Source organism: Lutjanus erythropterus, chromosome 6 (assembly GCF_056507025.1).
Source record: "Lutjanus erythropterus isolate fLutEry1 chromosome 6, fLutEry1.hap2, whole genome shotgun sequence".
Classification (NCBI taxonomy): domain Eukaryota; kingdom Metazoa; phylum Chordata; class Actinopteri; order Lutjaniformes; family Lutjanidae; genus Lutjanus; species Lutjanus erythropterus.
In genome coordinates this window covers 29,017,266-29,035,554 of record NC_139322.1, presented here as the reverse complement: position 1 = coordinate 29,035,554, position 18,289 = coordinate 29,017,266, and the positions used below count along the sequence as shown (strand labels likewise).

At 40.5% G+C, this 18,289-nt stretch overlaps 1 protein-coding gene across 3 annotated transcripts in view; it reads right to left on the bottom strand.

The window, feature by feature from the left end:
- Positions 1–264: 264 nt before the first annotated feature.
- The window catches only part of sema3bl (sema domain, immunoglobulin domain (Ig), short basic domain, secreted, (semaphorin) 3bl), an 80,667-nt gene continuing 62,642 nt past the window's right edge, over positions 265–18,289 (bottom strand). For 2 of the 3 annotated variants that reach the window (XM_084721565.1, XM_084721564.1), the window contains 9 exons: positions 15,827–15,941; positions 15,644–15,713; positions 14,707–14,851; positions 8,686–8,917; positions 8,367–8,458; positions 8,066–8,107; positions 7,740–7,965; positions 3,653–3,783; positions 265–1,722 (listed from right to left, as the gene is read on the bottom strand). In XM_084721565.1, the coding sequence (XP_084577691.1) occupies positions 1,210–1,722; positions 3,653–3,783; positions 7,740–7,965; positions 8,066–8,107; positions 8,367–8,458; positions 8,686–8,917; positions 14,707–14,851; positions 15,644–15,713; positions 15,827–15,941 (1,566 nt within the window). In that variant the 3' untranslated portion in view covers positions 265–1,209. The remainder of the gene's footprint in view (positions 1,723–3,652; positions 3,784–7,739; positions 7,966–8,065; positions 8,108–8,366; positions 8,459–8,685; positions 8,918–14,706; positions 14,852–15,643; positions 15,714–15,826; positions 15,942–18,289) is intronic. The other variant, XM_084721567.1, reaches the window with a different exon arrangement.

Below are 18,289 nucleotides of genomic sequence, written 5' to 3'. Positions count from 1 at the left end.
ATTGCAAGCCCGGTGGCCCACTGGGTCTGAGTTGACCCTCCACTGTGCCTGAGCATTGGGGGATGATGAAAAAAGAAAATGTGTCCCCCATAGCATGTTGTAACTAAAGGCCCATGTCTGATCAATTAAAAAAAAATCTGACAACTGAATAAATGATTTTACAGGTAAAGAAAATCACAATTTAATTTCTTTTGGTGTTGAAAACACTGCATTTGAAGAGTGTACATTGTCAGATTCTTTGTAGAAATATATTTGTTGATTTTTTTTCTTTTTTTTTTACATTTGTGTTGAACAAATGAATGATTTATAGCCGTAGTAAAATTTTCAAACCTCTACTCAGCATTTAGCACTGGCTCAATGCAGGGCCCATGAAATCTCTGATTTCTTAATTCTTTTTCGGCTATGATTACGTTATTAAAGAAACAATAGGGCCCTACCTTAATGCTGCCATTAGCCTGTTGCCAGTCCCCATTAAGAAATAATAATCACTTTGCTGGGGGAAACCCTGTCATTGTGTGAAATAAGAGAAAAGATAGTGAGAAAACCAAATGGAAACAAAGTGTCCCGCTGTGTCAGGGTGCCGCTTAGCTAACTTGCTATTCTGTAGTTCTAGGAACTATGTAAAAGTCATGTTCCTCTCTTTTGCAGCTCCAGTTTGCCTAAATTCAACACAAACTTTTCATCAAAGTCCATGAGGCTGTCGGTAAAGTCAGTCCACAAGCATGCATATAAATTTGAGGTTTGTAAAGATTTGAAGGTTTTATATGACTTGATGAAATGAAAGCAGTGTCTGTTATTTAACAGTAAAAGTACAGAAAGGCTGTAGAGTAAGAGGAGGAGGAGTCCTTGGGAAGCATCCTCAGAGTGTAATTTGAAAGACTGTCCCTCGTGTCTCCACTTTATCCAACATCATTACATCAGCAACAACATGTTCAGTTCAGTAGCAGTCTCTGTTCGCACTGTCTTTAAAGACAACCAAACATTTCTGTCTTTTTTGGGCTGTTTCCACAACCAACCCCCAGCACGTGACCTACACATTTCATAAAATCCATTCTGTTAGGTTCAGCTCTGATCTAGCTTATTCTTACAAATTCAAGTGCCACAGTTTCCGCTATTAGGAGTTGATGCTGATCTTGACCCTTTTCTTGTCCTGTGCTGCATCTTTGTCCTTTTTCTTCTTTCATTCTTTCTTTTCTTGCTGTCTCTTCATTACTCCTCCCATGCGCTGAGATCCCTCGGTGTCCGGTTACGTTCACCGGAGCTCTTGCTGCGAGCCTTCCTGGCACTCTCTTGCGCCTGGCGGTATTTCTCTAACATGCTCTTGTGTTTCCTCCTCAGCTTGTCGTTGCACCACATCCTCTCGCAGTACTCCTCCACGTGCGGCAGGTTCGACGGCCCGATCAGCTGCATGATATCCTTGAACCACGTACGCGACTGGCCAATTTGGCTCGATGAGCCGCCCCTGCTGTAAGCGCTACAAGGCATCCAGGCCCTGTAGCTTCCTGTAGACCGGTCTTTGAACGAGTCAGAGAGGCCGGCGTTGTCACGTGCCATGAGCTCATCCACGGTCTCCCCCTGGAGGACTTCGACGGTGAGGCGGGCTAAGGTCTGTGTGAAGCCGTGCTCTCGGGAGCGGCAGATGTACATGCCTTCGTCCTGGCGGAAGAGACGACGAAACAGGAGGCCCTGCTCTGTAGACATCACACGATCATCCAACTTCACCTAAGTAAGGCAGAGGGAGGATATGTCAGGTTTTAATTCTCATATATGAGGGAATTAGGGAAAGAACCACTGACATTCACTTAAGTTATGACAGGAAAGGGGGAGAAAAAGCAGAGGGACGACAATTTTTTAAATTGGTGCAGTATTGAGTGTGAGTACTGCAATGACATCCGTATGGACAATTGACCCATAAGTCCCGCTCCTTTTTACTCTGTGCTACAATTAAAATTAAGCAAGCTTAGCATCTGGCAGAACCGTGGCCAACTTCCTCCTTTAAATCTTTCTGTACTTAGATATGCTATGTGCTGTCTATGTTTAAAGGAAAAACACATTTTGAAAATGGTTTAAAGATTTGCTGGGGGACATACAGTCATATCTTAGCTGATGTTAGCAAAAACATTAGCTGACTGGCAAACTTCTTTACATCAGTCATTAGCTAACTAGTCTACTAGGTAATGTTAGCAAAATGATTGATGTAGATTAGTTAGCTAGCATTTTGCTAACATTGGCTTGCTAAAGATGTGATTATATATATATGGCTTTTACAGATCCCCCCAGCAACATCTCTGAACCATCGTCAAAAGTTGTTTTTCTTTTCAACATAGAAAAGCCAAGCATATTGCACATCTAAGCACAGGAATCAGGAAAAGGAGAAAGTTTACCAAGGTTCTGCCAGGTACCTAGCTTGTTCAACTGTTACTGGAGGACAGAGTGGACACTGACAACATTATGGAAAGGATCCCTACAGAAATAGAGCTTTTTGTTGGAGTAAGATCCCTGTTATTTAGCCAGAAACAGTTTCAGCGCTGTTGCCAAAGCTCTGCATGCGAAGTTACGAGGGAAGTGTGTCATGTTTAAAATTTAAACAAATTTAATTGAAACTTGATGCTTTCTATTACACTATGTGAATGTCGCAAAGGTCTGCATGTACACTGAAAAAATTTACTTTTGTTGAAGTTCACAAGTCTCAGTGGCAAATCATTATCTGTCAAGTGAAAGTCCTGTGTGGTCTTTGTTTCACTTTCAGTCTATTCATCTGGCTGATGCAAATGACCTTTAGAAGCAAAAAATGGTAAATTTGGGTAGAGCATGTAATCCACTTCATAGCATAAGAAAAGAAAGAGGGAGAACGGGGCTCTTTGTGCTGTTTGCCAGCTTGAATTGCAACAGCAAGAATGTGCCATGAAATCCAGTCACTGTTAGTTTTTTCTCTTTCTCTAACTTTTTCTTTCCTCTCATGCTCTTTTTTTTGTTTTTTACTTACCTCCACCCCAGGGCTCTCCTCTATTCATTTATACCTCTCTTTTCTCATTTATCTTCTGTAACCCACCCCTCTTCAGATTCTATCCCTCTGTGCCAACACAAACATGGCAGCCCTGTCAGATGGAGTGGCAGCCAAATGTTTATTTGCATGGAAATGGAGAGGGGTGGTAATGCCTTAATACTCGCATGGCTGACCAAGGCACTCAGTAAAGCTTGGAGAAACATACCCTCAAACAAATGAATGATTACCGTGGGTGTGGGCAACATAATTCTCCAAGTAGCGCTCTGAAAGGACATTGCAGCACTATGTTTAAGTCGCAGTAACCAGCACTGAGTGACACTTCAGCTCTCAGTGGCATGTGGTCAAGGTTTGCAAGGAATTCACTGTTTATCCAAGAAAGCGAGCAGTTGAGCATTTGCCTTTGAAATATAACTGCTTAATTTCAACCATATGTCAAATGGTTGTCAAATGTGTCAACCACGTGCCAAATTCACACGTAAATCTCACTTTCAAGGGTTGTTACTCCAGCCACTGTTGGCCAGGAGGTTCATTCCTCCCCTCATCTGTCTCCCAAAGCTTCCCCACCTCCCTCCCATCATAGACGTATTGGGATAGGGTGGCATTTTATTATCTTGATTTTGATCTGATCGCTACTTATTATCTTACCTCTTCCTTGCGGTCGTCCCGTTGGACGAGCCAGGTAACAGTAGCTTGTGGGGAGCGTGGAACACACTCCAGGAAGGTGCTGTTGTTCTCTGTCGCATACACCACCCTGTCCTCTGTCACATCAAGCTCTTCTGTTTGAAAGAGAGATGATTTGAAAGGTCATGAAAGAATGAAAATGAAGATTGCCAGTGTGCAGAGCACTGCAAAAGTAAAAGACATGACTTAACTTATTGTATGTATGAAGTAAGAATCCACCAAATAAGCTTGAAGTCCTCTTGAGCAACACATTGAATCATGTGCATGTTAGACACCTTTAAAGTATGTCTGTAAATCTGTAAAAAGGTGCATCCTAAAAAATACAATTACTATGAGTACCTAGTAAACGCTAGTTTGTCATTTTTTTCTGTTGAGTGTGGCATTTTATCTGTTTCAGTTAGTATTATGCCTGCTTTGGAAAATACACTTTCACTTCATTTGTATTTGCTGTGTCAATACATTAAGGTCTACATATCTTCAGTTCCACACATCCACAACTGAAACAAATGGTGAAGATGGACAAGTCAACTTTAAAGAAATCAAAGGTAACAGTTGGCCTGGGCGTTAAAACGATAGCAATATCTACCTGCAATAGACACGTCATCGATAGCAGTAAGAAAATAGTTTTATAAAATGTTCAATAGTTTCATTTAAACGTATTAAATGCAAACGGCAAAGACAGCATGTAAAGAATATGCCCCAGCTCATTATATCCCGTGATAATGAAGCGTGCTGTGAGTGGCACGCAAACAGTCAGTCATTTAACAGACAAACCCCAAACGTGCTTCCGTTCATATTCATAAACAGTCTATCACACCTCTATAAGTGACATGCTGATAACCTAACAATCATATAATGGGTGTGTTGTTTGGTTGGTCACTGACATGTGAGAAGCAGCGTGGAGTGATAAAAAAGAGTTCAGATAAAACAGGACAGGTCAGCCCGCTGGTGTGGCAAAAACACTTCTGCTTTGCATCGGAAGGAGTCAGTGGCCAACTGCAAAAGCAATAAGCAAAAGATGAAATGATGGATGGACGGACAACTATGAGAATATTGTTGTGTGTAAACTAAGTAGAAATACCATCCTGACCAAGACTGGTAATACAACAAATTATATACCTATACAATCAATAATTATCGACACTGACCGATATGAAAATTCACTATCATGATCAATTTTTCAGCTATATCTCCCAGGCCTAAGGAATGGCCACTTAAGTTAAGTATCTGTCACAGTATTTCTAAACACATATTCTTTTCTTTTTGCCATCAGGGCATTAGATGAGAAGATCAAAGCCATTCTCAGTTTAGGGAGTGTTCAATGTAAAGCTGGAGCCAGCAACCAGTTAGCTTAGCTTACTGGAAACCAGGGGAAAGAGGTAGCCATGCTCCGTTACACATAGCAAGTCACTGCTCCTGTCCAGGAAGCAGTGCCACAACTTGTCTAAGTCTACCCAAGAAAATAAATAAACATATTTTTCCAAAAGCCAAACTCTATCTTTATGAAAGTCGATCTCAAATACTGCTTATTGTACACAAGGAAAAGCTGCAATCTGAACTGCAAACCTCAGAAAACACAGTCAGCCTGATTATAGCGGTGGTTTGGAGACATAGTTAGTAGAGCAGGCAGTGTCTCTGATTGTAGCTGGTGAAAAGTTCATCTGAGTTCATGTGAGAACATATATAGAATAAAGCTCTAACAAACAGTGAACATAAGGATGATATTTCAGTCTTAGCAAAGAAAATTCAACTTCGCTGCAAATTTTACTTCAACTTGACACCTTGGCACAAAGAAACCTTGACAATGTGAGTTCATCCAAAGGCCCTGAAGGAGGCATATTTCATCACCTCAGCAACACACCTATTCTCGGGTGAGCAAACACACATCCACACACACTTTCTTCTGCCTCTCCACAGCCTTGTTTTATTTTCTCCGCTTTGTCTGTCTTCACACTTTTTTCTTCCCCTCATCTTCACATCCCCTTTTATCCATTTTCTCCCACTCATTTGTCTGTCTACCTTTTGTTTGTTCTTACACATGATCGCAGATGACTGATCGTTTGAGCTTATCTGTCACTCTCTCAGCTCTTCCTGCTCTCTCTCTCTCTTTCTCTCTCTCTCTCTAGCATATACACACATCATCGGTACAACATGTACATCTTTGTGTGTGCATGTCCCATTGACTAACAGCTGTAGATCAGCTGGGTAAACTGAGATTTACTACAAAGTAGACATCCAGAGAAACAAACTTTTAAAGGAGCATTGCAACTAAAACTGAAATGATCAAGCAGCCAACCTCATACCATCTGTAAGGTGAATTAGGGAATGAAATGCTGTGACTGATAAGACCTAATCCTGAAGTGCATATGGAAGTCTGAGTCATCATTTCCAAGAGTGTCTGTTTCTGCTCGTCCAGGCTGAGACACAACCAGGACTTTTAAAACTGAAACAAGGCCAGCAGAGTTTCCAAATGCCTCTGTTTTAGGTGTTGTGAAACTCCAGAGTTGTGTGGACACTAGGTGGAAACATAGCAATATATGACTTCTAAAACAAAAACACAGTAGTGTGGATGTAGCCTGAATGTGTAATGTGTAAATGGACATGTGTTGTTGAGGAGTTAACATGTATTTAATGTCCACTGTACTGTACAATATCTGTCTCTCACAGCTTGGATAAACTGGCAGACTTTGCACAAATCTGACTTCTCATATAAACACTCTCAGGCTTCCCCCTGAGAAAGAGGCACAAAGAAATATACTGACCCTTACAGACAGAAACACACACATACAATCTTCATTCAAACACAGGGTGGAACATGTCCAATAGCATCTTCCCCTGGACCTCAGGTGTTTAAAGATTCATGCACAGTAAACACAAGAGTGGAGCCTCTCTGGTCTTCTTCCTATTCACAGCTAAATAGTTTAGAGTGTGTGAGCAGAAACCCACCCTCATCTAGACTATACAAGAAGTAATGCTTATCTACTGTGTCCTGGAAGGCAGATACAAGAAAGATTTGAACTTGGCCTTAAAACCAGGACAACTCAGGGACCCTTTATAAATGGTGTGACAAAAAATCAGCATAAATATTGGCACATTAATGAGTGGTTCAAGTCTTTGTACTCAAGTCCCAAGTCATGACTGAAGTCTGAAGTCAAGTCCCAAGTCCTAAACAAGTCATAATGCACTTTTCTAAATGTAATGCTATTTTAACAACAGAGCCTCAACTTAACTTTCTGTGTTGCGCCCCTGTATTTTTGATTCACATCTTTTGCATACTACAATTTGATTTTTGTTGATTGCCACATAGTCTTTTTTTTCCTTTGGTATCATTTTTCCCAACTGGAGCTCAGTAAGGTAATGTCAGTTCTTCAGAATTCACTCCTGCAACTTGACTGGATGCTGTAGGATTAATGGAAATGTGGATCTGGGGTATTAAGTGTCACCTTGCTGGGAATTAATATAAAGGGAAAGTAATTGATCTGTAGAACAAACATATATTCTTCAGTCTTGGGTGAAAGTATCAAGTATGGTAAGTATTTTCAAGTCAAAATGCTCAAGTCCAAGTCAAGTTGCACAAGTCTTTTTTGATTCTGTCAAGTAAAAGTCATACTTCAACTTCCATTTTCTGTTAATTTTCCTTACAACTCCTAAATGTTGAGAGAATGGATCATCCGCACCTGAACCTTCCCAGCTTTAACTAACATTTGAAGAAACAGTTTTGTCACTTGTATCTTTAAATTTGTCTCCAATATTAAAATCATATTGCGATTTTGGGAAGTGCACTCTCACTTTCTTGCCAGGAGTTGGTTGAGAAGATTTTTAGCACTCTAATATATCTAGGAAAAACTTCCTTGACCTTGACCTTGAGCAGAACCAGGCTTTAGGGTGGGTTGCCATGGCCGGTGGGTTAAAAACTAAAAGTTCCAGTTTTAAGAAGGGCTATGTGGAATTTCCCTTGGTGTGGCACTGCACCCAGCCAAGAAATAGTCCTGCAAAATGAACAATGATGGCCTACAATAAGGGTAAAGGTTAAGACGGTAGACACACTTACCATTCAGGTTCTGATCCATACACTGCAGCACAGGGTTTCCATGCCTGATGTCCTGTCTGCGGTAGCGGCGTTTGCTGTTTGGTACATATCGTGAGCACAGTGCTCCGTCCCAGGCGCAGTAAGGGTCTCTGGCCAGGCAGCACTCAGCACATGCTTTACCATAAGTCTCACAGCGATGCAGCTTCACTTGCACCACACCAACTGGAGAGCCCACATACAGGGCTTGCTGTTTGAAATAAAAAGGCGACAAAAGGAGTAAGGCGATAACAGTCGGTTAAAGTTAATAGAAGTGAGCTTTAAAGTTAATTACAGAAATATCAACATACCCTTTTCACTGATATGTCCATTGATGTAATTGGAGTTGGCACCTGCAGTGATAAAAATAATTGACTTCAGATGCAAATGGCAAATATGAAATTCAAGTAGAGAATTATTCTTTAAGATGAGGACAAAAATAACTTTTCTTTTAAGAGATCTTTATGGGTCCTTATCTACTGATGACAAAGAGGGTTTAAGAGACACGGTGAAAGAACTGTTATCTGTAAAAATGAAAGGCAGCTTCTTCAATATGACCTTAAAATGACTCAGAATAAAACAGAAAGAAACAGAGAGAAGAGTATAACTTACTTTGAAGACTTGTAGCTCCTCCAGTGTGACCTCCTCTGTCTCCAGGCTGTTTCCACTGTGCAGGGCAATGACCTTCAGTACTGTACCAACGTCTGAAAGACGAGTTAACACATAGTGTAAGTGACAAGCTTGTGGAAAATGGAAAACACCTACATCCAAAACTCTTTCCTGCCTCAATTATCCAATTTCTCCACAAGGCTCAATAAAGTTTCATCCTTAATAAAGTCCAGATTTCAAGAGTATCCAGCTTTGGTATGGCGACATCATTTCAGAGTGAAAATGTAGACAATACAAGTTTTTTGGAATCACACACACTCACCTGTGCCAATGAACATGACATCATACTGCCCATCCTCCGCCTCGACCCGGTCCACCACGATTTGTTTCAGCTTGTAAGGAATGTTGGCCTTCACGAGCACAGGTTGGCGCAGGGCGGGATGCACTGGCCGCCACATCAGTGGGTGGTTGCGGGCAAACTGGAGCACAGAATCAGGGAAGTCTTTTGTGCTTCCAAATTCTCTGCCTGGCTGGTTGGTGATCTTACTGGGGCACTGGAAAGAGGGAAGGGAGGGAAACAAAGGAAAAGAGAGATGGCTGGTTAAAAACAGATCTTCCGGAGGTGAAATCCTTGGCTAACTAATGATGCTACACTGGAAGAGAAAATGTGGATTGAGGCAGGGACTGAGAAACAGAAGCAAGACAGAAGGAAGAATTTAAAGCAAAATTCTGGCCATTTTCCACTCTGGCTCTACATTCCCACCATTTGCCCCCATTGGAGGTGTGCTTTTTTTTAATAACTGAGGCCTAATTATGGTCTTAAAGTCTTCTCAAAGAACCCTCATTAGCAGTTTTATTGTGCCTGAAAATGTTGGATGGAAGTTCACAACCACTGCTGTTAAGTTATGTGTTTGGAAACAGCTCTATAGAAGCAGGGTTTGTTGTTCATTAGAAAATCCTCCCATTTGTGTCACTGTAGTAACAAAAAAATTCATGTGCTGGTATCGGGCCGAGATACTGTATAACTCAGATAATTAAGAATTGAACATGGTGCAAATAAAGGCATTTATGTGAACCACATGACCTTTGAGTTTGCTTGTGATTCAGATCAGCAATTCTTGGCAAAGAAGCCAAAGTCTTTGTCACGCACAGCTGTTTTCTGGTAAGTCTTCACAGCAACTGTTTTTCACTTGTTTAACGGGTAAGAAAATGTCAGCTGTTCTATTCAGAGCTCATGAAGGCACTGTCATCTCTGCTGGTGGCCAAAACCACCATGAGTAAGAGGTCTAGCCTGTTTGTCTCTTTCTACACTCAAAGCAGATTAGCCTTTTCAGAAAACTGCCACTTCATTCATGGTTCTCTTAAACTCAGGAATCCCCTTCCTGTCACAGTTAAAGGACGATAATCTGTAGTTGTGTGCAACTAAGATCAGCAACTGTAGCAATGGAGAAAAAGGGGTGGACTTAATCTTTATAGAGCTCCTGTTGTGTCTCACAAGATTCCAATCCTGTCTTACTTGGTGAAAAGACACAAAAGAGGACAATTAAAAGTATGATTTTGGGGATGATTTCAAGAGTGTCACTCAGATTAGCTACGCTGCTGGAAGGAAAATGAGATTGACAGACTCATTGATGCGGTGTCGGCAGTAATGTGGACCTTGTACCAGACCATCATGATGAAGAGGAAGAGTCGAAAGGCAAAGCTTTCAATTTACCAGTCGCCCTTGTTTCAACCCTCACCTATGGTCATGAGCTTTTGATAGTGGTCAAAAGAATGACAGCACAGATACAAGCAGCCAAAATGTAGGCTCAAGCTGGTATTATGTCGTCAGCATCTCCGAGTGAATCGGGGTCCACTGAGGTCCATATGGCATAAATTTCCTCCTCAGAAGGTGTACGCATAGGCTGTGGCCACCCAGACCTTCCCGCTGCTTTTTTGCTGCAAAAGGATGGTACAGCCATCTAATCAGGACCTCTTGGACTTCCTTTGGAGGTTTTCCACCCATGTACAACTGGACCCCAGGGACAGACCCTGAAGGACTACATCTCATCTGGACTGGGATCACCTTGGGATCCCCCAGAATGAACTGGAAAGCGTTGCTGCAGAGAGGGACGTCTGAACCACCCTGCTTAACCTGCTGCCACTGCGACTTGACCCCGGATAAAAGGCCGAAAAATGGATGGATGGATGGACACAAAAGAAAAGTACGGAAAGTAAAGAGAAAGAATATTATTTTGAAATAACCTGAGAGCCAAAGAAGCAAACAGGCTGACAAATGATCATTTCATGAAGACGGAGGTTGAGATGGCAGAGAGATTTGGATGAGAGATGCTCCCTCAGTAGAGAAAAGTAACAGCGCAGCACTGACTTACTAAAATGAAAGCCTTATGTCAAAGTCATGAGGCTGAAAACTTTGCCAAATGTCATAAATTAAGGCTGAGAAAAGGGTAGAATTTAATTGAGATTGTGTTTCTTACACTGACGAGTTTCTGGACAGAGCTGTAAGTCATTTGAACATTTTGTATTTGTGTAAATCTTATTGCCTGATATTGCCATTCCAGACTGCACTTCCATATGGAAAAAATATTGTTACGCCTGCTTATCACAACAGAAACTGATCCTCACAATAGGCCTATAATGGTCTGGATTCAATTACGGGGGGGGATCTGAACTGTGCAGCCATGTTTGACTCAAGATGCACAAACTGTTGGTGTATAATAGTACATTCCTCCCAGTATGGTTTACTAAATGGCATCAATTATAATTTTTTTTCCAGGTCTGCAATATGGACATAAATATATGCTCAGTTCTCCAACTCACTAATTTCAAATGGTTCCCCAAAAATGTTTACAGATTGATTTTTTGCAAGTATTGCAGTTATTGTTATGTTTTTCCACACAGAAACAAAATAATAATAATAATTTTTTATTTCCTTTAAGGACCTGTAGAAATTGTTTTTCAACATGTATTTATATAAATTGTCCTCAACTTTCACACAGTCACAGATTCATACGGCAGCTCCCAGTGCACATCCTTGATATGTCTGTTGATATGTAGCTCACAAAACTACTCCTCATCTGTTTGCACCGCACATAAAACCTAAACTGGAATAGTTCCAAAATCTACTGTCGACTCATCCAAACTTTGCCGCAGCAGGTCGACTGCTTTCAATCTCCAGCTGAGAGCCAAATGAGAATGAATGAGAGAGAGAGGAGGTGAGCATATTTGGCAGGCATCTATTCACATCCATTATTACAGTGTATGTGAGTGTGTTCGCATGTATGTGTGTTAAGCACACCATGCATTGTGTAAGCCCTCTTGTATTGCATGGGAAATTGATCTATTATAACAAACAGACCCAGCAGAGGAGAGTGAGATTAGTTGAGGTTCAAATCCTGGAAAATTACTTTCTCCAGTTCTGCATCAGCCTTTCTGGTTGTGGTTTAACTAATCTGCAATCTGACAGCAAAATAATACTACTATAATACTAATAATACTTGTTCAAAGGTAATGAAAACAACAATTCTTTTTTCAGGTAATTACACACTAATGACAGCATAATTGGATTATGTACCTTATTAGATTTCTGCCACGTTCTGCCAGTAGACTGCCCTGAATCTTACACACTGAACCTTTAAGAAACCTAAATATATCCTGTAATACTCTGTCTCAAACTAAAATAAGCAGTTGGCAGACGCTGTCAAATGGAAAGATGAGTTCTGACTCTTTTTGGGTGAATAAAATAACACATTAAGTTCAATGTCTAAAGCATCTATGATACAAAGTGGCACTTGAAAGTACTTTAAAGCACTTTAAACCCAATCTGAACTGTCAGTGCTGGCAGAGGAAAAGTATGCCGATGATGATCTGATTATTGAGGTGACAGTTTAATTTGATTTAAAATAGGCCACTAAAGTGATTTTAATGTCAGGAAACAATACAAGAGAAACACCCAGGTAAATTAAATTCTATATGGGGATCATCAGGGATAAAACATGTCTGGAAGAAACCTAAAAGCTTGATATATAAGTATCAAACATAAAGCTTAAATGGATATCAGTGTGGGTGACAGAGATAGGCAGACACATACATCACAAAGTAAATGAAATGTAATGCTAAGGTGCAGGTCGGATTACCACTAAAGCTCTGGTAAATCTACAATGAAGAGACCATCCCATCATTTCCTCTGTTACAGAATGAGTTCTGACACAAATTTAAACAATGAGCAGTAATATTTCAATCCAAGATAAATATCTAGGGAGGATAAAGCCACCAAATCTCCCTAAAATGAACACTTTCGGAGGGTGAAACTGAACTATTATTTTCCATTCCTGGGGGAGTTTTGACAGGTAAGGAGATATGATGGATATCACACAGTTTGAAGCTTAAATTTGTTACGATAGAAAATCCAGGAAAATAAAATGGGCTTTAATGTTCCGTCTGGTGCAAGTGAGACAGGAAAGTCTGAGTCACTATAACTGATTTTAAACTGTTTTATGGGAGAACACTCAACCTTCAGCTAAACATCCAAGTAGGACGACAAATCATTCTTCATCAAATGAGTTTCGATGGAGATTTTATGGTAAAAGAAGCAAAAAAATCAACTATCCTCCATTTATCTTCTCACTCCTCTTTTCTTCCACTCTCCCTCTCTTCTTCCCATCTGTGTCTGATTCATCGCCTTTTTCCCTGTTTCCTCTCCTCCTCCATTTCCTCCTCTCTCTCTCTGTCAGTTTCAGGCCAAAACATTCCTGTTAATCAGGGAGTCTGTGGAGTGAAACCACAGAGGTGTCTGCTCTGTTCTCACATTATTCATATTCCTTCTGCCGCTCCTTCACTCTGGTAATGAGGTGGAATTACACGTGCGAGAGGGTCATGTGTAGGTACTGTATGTTGCCTATACGCGTGTGTTTGTGTGTGTAATGAGTGTGAATTACAGTGATGTGGTTGAGGGAACATGACAGGGCTCCACTGAGAGGTGGGATGTAAACCAGGAGAAGGGTCTGTACTGTATACAGTCACCACAGCTGCACTACCGCATACAGTAGTTTACTCTACTCATGGAAACTTTCTACGCCTCATTTTTAATGTTTTTATCACCTTTCTACTTGCAATTCTAGCACACACAGTAGGCCTGAGAAATTGCGTCTCCTAAGAATTACATTTGTACACAACTGTATTACATTAGCTAAATGTATTATGGGAAAATCCACATCATGTCTGTAGAAAAATGAATCCAACTCAGTTGTAACTGTTATGGGAAATAATACAGTTAGTTTTCCTCATGAGGTCTCTACAGCGAATTTTAAGTAGATTCTGAAGTGATGAAGTACTGACATTATAGTGTTTGCTTTACCTAGCTAAAACTAATGCTGTTAATACAATAACACCGCAAAAAATGACTTTAATTAAGGTTATAATGTTCTGTTTTTGTTGCAAATGTTTTAGAGAGTCGTTGATTGAACTGTATGAGGTTTTTGGAGGCTGTAGTTTATGGTGCTGCTGCTGTGTTGTAAAATGAGCTTTAGCACTCCTATTGGTAATCTAACAAAAATAGCACTGCAGTCAGGGCTGTTTCTAGTTTTTTGACGCCTCAATGCATCAACCTGCAAACGTTCTCACAAGGTGTGTTCACACGAGTGACATAAGTGATGTGACATGACAGAGTAAAGCTTTCTCACTGATCTCTGGACTTACATTACACAACTCGGGACGCCTGCTGGGGGCTTCGGTGGCCCTATGCAACCACAAAGTCCTCATATGAGAAGAAACAGGCCTAATTGCTGTGTTTGAATATGGATATTGGATCCTGAAAAATTAACCAGTTTCTCAGAGTCAGTTTCAGATATGAATCCTCAAACATTTGATAAGTTATTCAAGTACATAAGAAATTAGCCTTTTGGCCAAATATGACACATTTACACGACACTGAGTGTTGTTCAGGTCACTGTACAAAACAGCTCTGAGGTTTCTGACCTGTTGAATGTATTTAAGAAGTAGTGGTTTTTAGTGTTTAATTTCATGTCTACATTTTTTAGAATCCATAATACAAGTATATCAGCCTTAAAGTGTGAGCAGTTCATCTTGATACAGGTTACCAGCTTGTTTACAGGACAGAGATCAGCAGATGATAGATATATGTAAAACTGTGTGTCATCAGCAAATAAAGGGTAGGACATTCTGTGTATCCTTATAAAGATGCCAAGCAGAACCACGTATTATAGGGAAATACTGTGGTTATGGTAAGTTCAGTATGCTAAAGGTACAGTTCAGGTTGGGCAACTAAAACATTTTTGAGTACATTTAGGGTAAGATGTGATATACTTGGTGAACATTCACTCACCACGCCTGGTCTTGGATAAGGAACCCTGCCTTCGTAGGCCCCCCACTGGTAGTCAGGACCCTCTTTATGAGCGAAGGGTCCATTGAAGGCTTCTCTGATGTCAGCCATGCGGTAAACACACACGGCAAAACCCTGGAACACATTACTGTGGAGGAGAGAGGGGAGATATACAGTTGAACATATCCACACTTTATTACTAAGATTAAATATTTGACAAGAAACTTGAACTTGTAAAAAAAATGGTTGGAAATAAAGGCGACAGTAGAGTCATCAGTTTCTATTTTTATTTAATTTTGCTTCATGATGATATTAAAGTCTAACAACAACAACAATACTATTAGATGTAAGTCAATTAAGTCACAAAATCTAAACATTACGACATGAGCAACAGGCTGCAACACAGGTTTTAACTGGTTTCAAATCTGTTGCACCCTGGAATATACAACTGTGAGGTTTGAAACCACCATTTCTCAGCAAAAACATGATTTCCAGCTGCTGTTAGGTTGATAGCACTGGTATGTAATAGCTTATGTGATAACGGAGAGGCCTCCAACTCCGTATTTTGTCCATGATGGCACGCTGCACCTCACTAAATCTTACCAAATATTTGATTACTTAGTCTTCAGTGCCTGAATGACTCTTTTGATTTTGCATTTTCCATAGCTTAGCCTATATAGCTTAAGTAATATTACAGATCCAAGATGAAACTGACAGAAAGGCCGGACTCAGGGAAAAAAGTAGGAATTATAAATTCATCTGCTACTTCAGCACTACGGACAGTGCCATGGTTTTACTAATGTTTCAGAGCTATAGTCGGGGCCATAGATTCTAACTCACACAAACTTCAGTCAGATAAAGGATCAATAAATCACAGACTAGACATGACGTGGCAGGTTAACAAAGGGAAAGGATTCTAGTCATTTAGCTAACAATTCACCTGATGGTGCTGAAGATCGCATAGACGTCTGGGTTTCTCTCATCCTTGGTCCTCAGCAGGAAAACATCCTCTGTTTTACATTTAAAGACAATGCCATTAAACATGTGTGAATTTGTGCTCATAAGCAGTGTGTGTTAAAGAGGACAACTGCATGCAGGTACTAAAAGTTTATGAGGATCTCACCCAGTTGGTTGAAGTGCGTGTCAATGCCATGAGGTCCCGGTACGGAGCAGACCAGTCTGGCTTTGATGAACGTGCTCCATTTGTTCACCAGCACTCTCTGGCCTCCAACATCATTCTGGCAGAACATACAGAAATACAGTTCACACAATCTATAAAACACAGCTGCATAATATTCATTTCCAAATACACAGCTTCATTGGTTTGGCTCTGTACTCCAGCACACTGGATTTGGACTGAGGCTAAAGCAGCTTTAAGGGTGTTTGAAGTGGGTGAAACTTAAGGACTTAGCCTGAACATAACTTGACTTAAATTTAAACACAAGGCAATCAAGGGTTTTTAAAGGCAACAGTGGATCTGTCAGATGACCTCCATCCAACTGATCATCTAATTCACTGTTGAAGACCAAACAGATGACGAAAAGCGTCAGAAACAAGCAGAGAGTGAAAATGTCTCCTAAATTTGGGAGACTGCGTATAAAAAAGGCAACAATCTTATCTGGACAGTAAATACCTTTAAATTTAAAGTCAACACTTTGACATCATTTCATATCCAGTGTCCCGGAGACAAAAATTATGTCACATTACATTTAAGTACTGCTTAAGAACATTACACTACATAGGCTATACACCGTTAGGATTTATGCCTCTTTTAAATCTTTTCTGAGCACAGTAGGTTGTTTTTTGCAGACAATAAATGTGTAGAGACTCACAATAGAGGGAGTGTGTACATGTGTGTCCTTCACTGTCCTTTCCACCCTGTTCCACACAGTATTACCTAGAGACCTCTAGTAATTTGTAATAATTATGTCTGTAATTTGTAGGTAAAAGTCCACTGCAAATTACCCACCATGTTTCACCAAACACAGAGTTCCTGCGTGCGAATTGGCATCTCTGTGATTTAGGGTCGAAGTGTTTGTTTTCTGTTGTCATACAGCTGAACAAGTATCAAATGTGACTGCAGCATATAAAATGTTGAACAGCTCTTGAAAGCTGTGCTGTGAAATCACCCTACTAACATTTATTATGATTTATGATGACTGAGAAGGTTAGCTTCAATGTGTATTTGTGTTTGTAACATGGGGCAAAGCAACTCTAAACTATATTAGAAATAGTTACCAACAGGTTAAGAGGGAAGTGGCCCGCTGCAGGGTGTCCGATAGAACTTAACCAGAGATGTTTGACTTTATGATCCCAAGAATGTTTATTGAGATACCAGACAGATGACAAGCTGAATATTATGTTGCATGTGGTTGTTCTGGATTACACACAGAACTTCAAGAAGTCATAAAGCAGGATAATAAAACAAGTACACTACTATGCTACACTAATCAGGTGTTGTGAAAGGGACAGAGTGACGTGGCCTTTTCTGCTGAAGAACAGATGCTTTTGAAACGCTGACGCTATGCAGAGCCTCGACATATCCGGGGAATATGTCAGTAAATTCAAATAAAACACAGACCATACAAATGTGCCGCACGAAACACAGACGTGGGGGCGTAATTACTAAATCACATGAGGTCCTTTGGTAATACTAGTCCCATGCGAATAGGGCTTTTTTCATCAAAACTGAAGAAATCATCTTCTGTGTCTGTTGTAAGTGTGTGCACATAAGATGCATGACAGCATGCATGGACTTTTTCTTGTGTGTCTGTGTGTGTCAAGCCTGGTTAATTGGGGGTGGTTGGTGCAACCGAGGAGGAGCCATGTCCTCAGTTGGAAAGATGCTGATTAGGGCAAGGTTAAGGTTAAGCAAGTAGTGTTTTTGGGTAGGCTCAGGATAAATCACTATGAATTGAATGGAAGTCTATATAATGTCCTCGAAAATAGCAAGTAACTTTGTGTGTGACAAGGATCAGCGGTGATAATTGGCTCCTTGGCAAAAAGCACCACAGGGGAAGCGATGACAACTATTCAGATATGCCTAAGGGAAAAAAGATGGCTTAAGAGGAAATACTATAATGAATGTTATGTAGGGAGAGAAAGAGGGCCAGATGGAGAGGAAGGGCAGAAGGAGAGATGAAGATGAAGAAGACAAAGAAAGTTAGAATTTGAACGTTTAGATGGGATTTTGTCTGAGAAGTTTGTGCAAACTTCTCTGGCACAGTCAAACACTCTAAGGAAATCGTGCAGCTGTGTGTGTGTTCATGTGTATTCTTCTATGCATCCCTGTTCAATGCACACAGCCAACATATGGTTTAATAAGACAAATCAATGCGTGAAAGGATGTGAGAGAGCATGCAGAGCAGATGGGGATCACGACTGGGCAATTTGACAGCTGTGTATGTTTTGGAAGCACAAAGGATTTATATTATTATGAATATAATGATGCTTTCACAGTCCATTGGGGAAATGTAAATATTTAATTGCCCCTAAAGACATTTGTCTTTTCCATGAGAGGGTTTTATAACTGCCACAACTGCAGAATAAACCCATAAAACCACCACGTACTGCCCAGTAAAGTTAA